This window comes from Buceros rhinoceros, unplaced genomic scaffold, assembly GCF_000710305.1.
Source record: "Buceros rhinoceros silvestris isolate BGI_N320 unplaced genomic scaffold, ASM71030v1 scaffold36938, whole genome shotgun sequence".
Lineage (NCBI taxonomy): Eukaryota > Metazoa > Chordata > Aves > Bucerotiformes > Bucerotidae > Buceros > Buceros rhinoceros.
Genome location: NW_010425834.1, coordinates 437 through 3,914, shown reverse-complemented (window position 1 = coordinate 3,914; position 3,478 = coordinate 437). Strand labels below are relative to the sequence as shown.

The following is a 3,478-nucleotide window of genomic DNA, read 5'->3' as shown; positions in this document are numbered from 1 at the left end:
GTGACTTCACATGCTCGATGCCTGGCCTGGGGAGGGGGGGTTGTGCACGCAGGGCTTGCAGCCACGCAAGGGGTTGGGGTGCTTTCAGGCTCAGGGGTCTCTGCTGAGCAGTGCTGGCAAGAGGCGTGTGTCTGGGGATGGGGGTCTCTGGTTCTCCTGGGAGCTGCTGTTTCAAAGAGGGGAAGGTCCCTCCTGCCCTGGCCAGGCTTTTCCCAGTGCCTGCAGCTCCAGCGCAGAGCCCATCACTGCTGTGAGAGCACGGTCCTGCCTGGTACTGGCGAGAAAGGGCCGGTGGACAAGCTTGGTCACGAGTATTCTTGCTCTGGGCTTCTGTTGCCCCTTGCCTCAGTTTCCCCAAGTTGTTATGGAGGCAGTGTGAGGGGGGGTCTTCTGCCTTCCTCCCCATGGACCTAAGTGTTTCAGTGCTTTCGCTTGCTGCTGCCCCCAGAGCAGGGGTGTCTGTCCCGGTCCCTTCCCTGGCAGCCAGCCGGAGCCTTGGGCACTGATCCTGCCTCTGAGCACACGGAGATGGTTGGAGGCGGTGTGAGTCCAGCAAGGACCTAATCCCCTGCTGTCACCTCCCCCCTGATGTGGCGATTAGATTAATTCACTGAAGTGGGGGTGAGGGAGCACTGATTCCATCCTGCATCCCGGGGTGCTCCGGGACCGCTTCGCCCCACAAGGGGAGCGGAGGTGTGGGGCCGAGCTGCAGCCCCAGGACTTGGCACCACCGCGGCTGCTGTCTGCTCAGCTGGTGGTTATCCGCCAGTCCAGCATCGATCGGCCTGATTTCCCCATGGCCACGGGGGGTGGCGGAGATAAGACCTTCTGCAGGAGGCTGAGCGCTTGCATTTGTGGGCGGATCAGGGTCCGGCACCGTCCCCTCCCCTTCTACCCCAGGCAGCACCAGTCTGGTCCAGTGCTCTGTCTGCCTCCTGGCCCAGAAGCTGCCTCTGCCCCCAGAGCATCCCGTCCTTAGCAAGATGCCATCTGTCCCTGCGCCCGGCAGCGCTGGGGATGTCCCACTGCTCTGTGGGATGCTGCCTCTTCCTGTGGTGGCAGCGCTGGCCAGCAAACCCAGTGGGACCAGGGCAGGCCAGGCGGTCAGGGGCTGCAGCCCGAGCTGGGTGGGGGTCCTTGCCACATACAGCACCTTCTTCATACCCCCCAGCAACAGCCTGTGCAGCACCAAGGCTCTGCGCTTCTTCCTGTGGGTATGTCCCCTTTGGTCCTTCTGTCCATTTGAGCATGTCGGGGGGTCTGTCAGGTCCGTCAAGTTGCCAACGGCATTTCCAGGAGCACCGGGAGCAAGAGCAGCCCTGGCGTAAAGGGAGTGTGCTGGGGGTGGCTGGGAGGCTCTGGGGCTTGCAGTGGGGACGGGGAAGCACTTGTGGCCTCCAGGTCTTGATATGGTCGTGTCCCTGGGTCTGTTCAGGGTCACTTCAGAGCTGAATCAACCCTCGCCAGATGCTCTCCAGAGCAGCAGCAGAAGTTTCTGAGCATCCAACAGCTTCTGGGTGATCGAGGTGCCTGGAGGAGACTCTGCTGGAGCCCCCTTGGTGCCGTGGGCGGTGGAGGCCTGGTTGTGTTGTGGCAGAGGAGGCAGAGGCAGCAGGACAGGATCCTCGTGCTCCTGGCGTGGAGATGGGGTGCAGGAGCCAGCCCATACGGCTGAGGAGAGGGAGGGTGGGAGCTCTGGGCTCAGTGGGTGAGGGCTGGTGGATTGCTGCCCCAGTCGCTCTGTTCCCCAGGGATGTCCCCTCCTCTCTCACCATCTCTGTGATTGCCCACGGCAGCGCGGTGCTGAGGGGCAGCAGGAGAAGATGGCAGCAGAGCAGGGGACCCTGTGTCCCTGGGGCACAGCCCCCTGCTCCAGCACCGCTGTCAATGTTGGGGCTGAGCCCCCTGCCCTGCAGCAGCCTGGGCTGGGCCACAGCCCGGCACAGGGTCCTGCCCTGCTTGTCTCAGGGGGCTGGTCTGGGGACGGGAGCCCTGGGCACCCTTGCAGCAGCTCTCCAGGTCCCCACGGACCTCTCCAGATGATGCTGGTGCTTGAACCGGAGAGACCGGCAGAGGCCCTCAGCAGAAAGGTAGCAGCGCTCTGCTGAGCTTGGCGGTGCCTCGGGGAGGGGTAAAGCAGAGCTGGGAGCAGAGTGCTGGGGAAACTGGGCTGTGGGTTTTCTCCCACTCCCCGTTGGCACGTTAAGCTCGGCTGCTCACTGCTCACCAAAGGCACGTGTTTGTGCTGCTGGCTGATGCTCGCAGCCTCGGCGGGGTCTGGGGAGCGGTGGCAGACCCTATTCTTGCTGTGTCCCCACATAAATATGAGGTGGAGAAACTGGCTTCTGCGGGGGGAGCAGGAGGTTGGCGGTGGCCTGACCTGCAGGTCCTTCACCGGCTTTGGTTGGTCTCTCGAACTGGAGAACTCTTCCTCCAGAGCAGCATCAGGCAGCAGCCATCATCCCGCTCCTCTGGGGCGTTTTGTGGGGAGAGAGGCTGAGACCCCTTGCCCATATCACCCCTCCGTGCCTGGTGAAGAAACCAGCTCCTGGGGCTTGGCAAGGCCTCGGTGGGGAGGGGGTGACACCTCTGTGCACTCTGTCCTGCAGCTGAAGCACATGAAGGAGCTGGAACAGGAGAAGGATTTCCTGCTGCAGGGTCTGGAGCTGGTAGAGCGCGCCCGGGAGTGGTACCACCAGCACATCCAGCTCATGCAGGAACGCCAGAGGCTCCTGGGGAAGAACAAAACCAGTGCTGTGAGTCTGGGGCTTGGTCTTGGGGTGCTCCTCTGCTTAGGAGGGCCTGGGACTGCTCTGTGGGTTTGGAGAACTGGGCTGGGATTTGTCTGGACCTGGAGCCAGCCCCACAGTAACCCTCAGCCTCTTCTTCCTCCCTGACCCCAGGAATTCCTCCCTGAGGGTGGCCAGAGCCACCTGGGGCGCCTGGTCCCCAAGCTGCAGGAGGTGAACCGCTGCCTGGGTGACCTCCTTTCCACCGCCGGCAAGGTGAGAGCAGCAGATGAGCAGCTTGGAGCTGGTTGTGTGCGCTTGGGACCCATCCTGCCCGCCTCACACTGGTGGCCGGGCTGACATCGGAGCTGCCAGAGCTTCCCTGGGCTCTGGGGAGGTGACTTGGCTCCGTGGGCAAGATGGTGGGGGATGGCCAAGAGGACAGCGCAGCTGGTCCCGAGCTGGGCTGGGGGATGCTCAAGGCATTTGGGGAACAAAAGGAGATCCCCAGAAAGGTGTCAAGTGACTAAGGAAAGTATCCTGCTGAGGTGCTGAGTCAACCGCTCGGAGCTGGCGGTCCCACCGGTCTCCTGGCAGGAGCCAGGCACGCTGGCAGCAATGCTTCCCTCTGCCTGCCCAGAGCCCCTGCGACAGCCCATGCTGGGGGGGGTCTTTCCCCCATGCTGGGGGGGGTCTTTCCCCCATGCTGGGGGGGGTCTTTCCCCCATGCTGGGGGGGGTCTTTCCCCC

General features: G+C 63.3%; 1 protein-coding gene across 1 annotated transcript in view; it reads left to right on the top strand.

Annotated features, from left to right (window-relative positions):
* Positions 1–3,478, top strand: part of LOC104497967 (suppressor APC domain-containing protein 2-like) — a gene marked incomplete at its 3' end in the record, with an annotated part of 5,306 nt that overhangs the window by 1,540 nt on the left and 288 nt on the right. The window contains exons 3-4 of the mRNA XM_010141279.1: positions 2,610–2,756; positions 2,904–3,005. Of these exons, the coding sequence (XP_010139581.1) occupies positions 2,610–2,756; positions 2,904–3,005 (249 nt within the window). The remainder of the gene's footprint in view (positions 1–2,609; positions 2,757–2,903; positions 3,006–3,478) is intronic.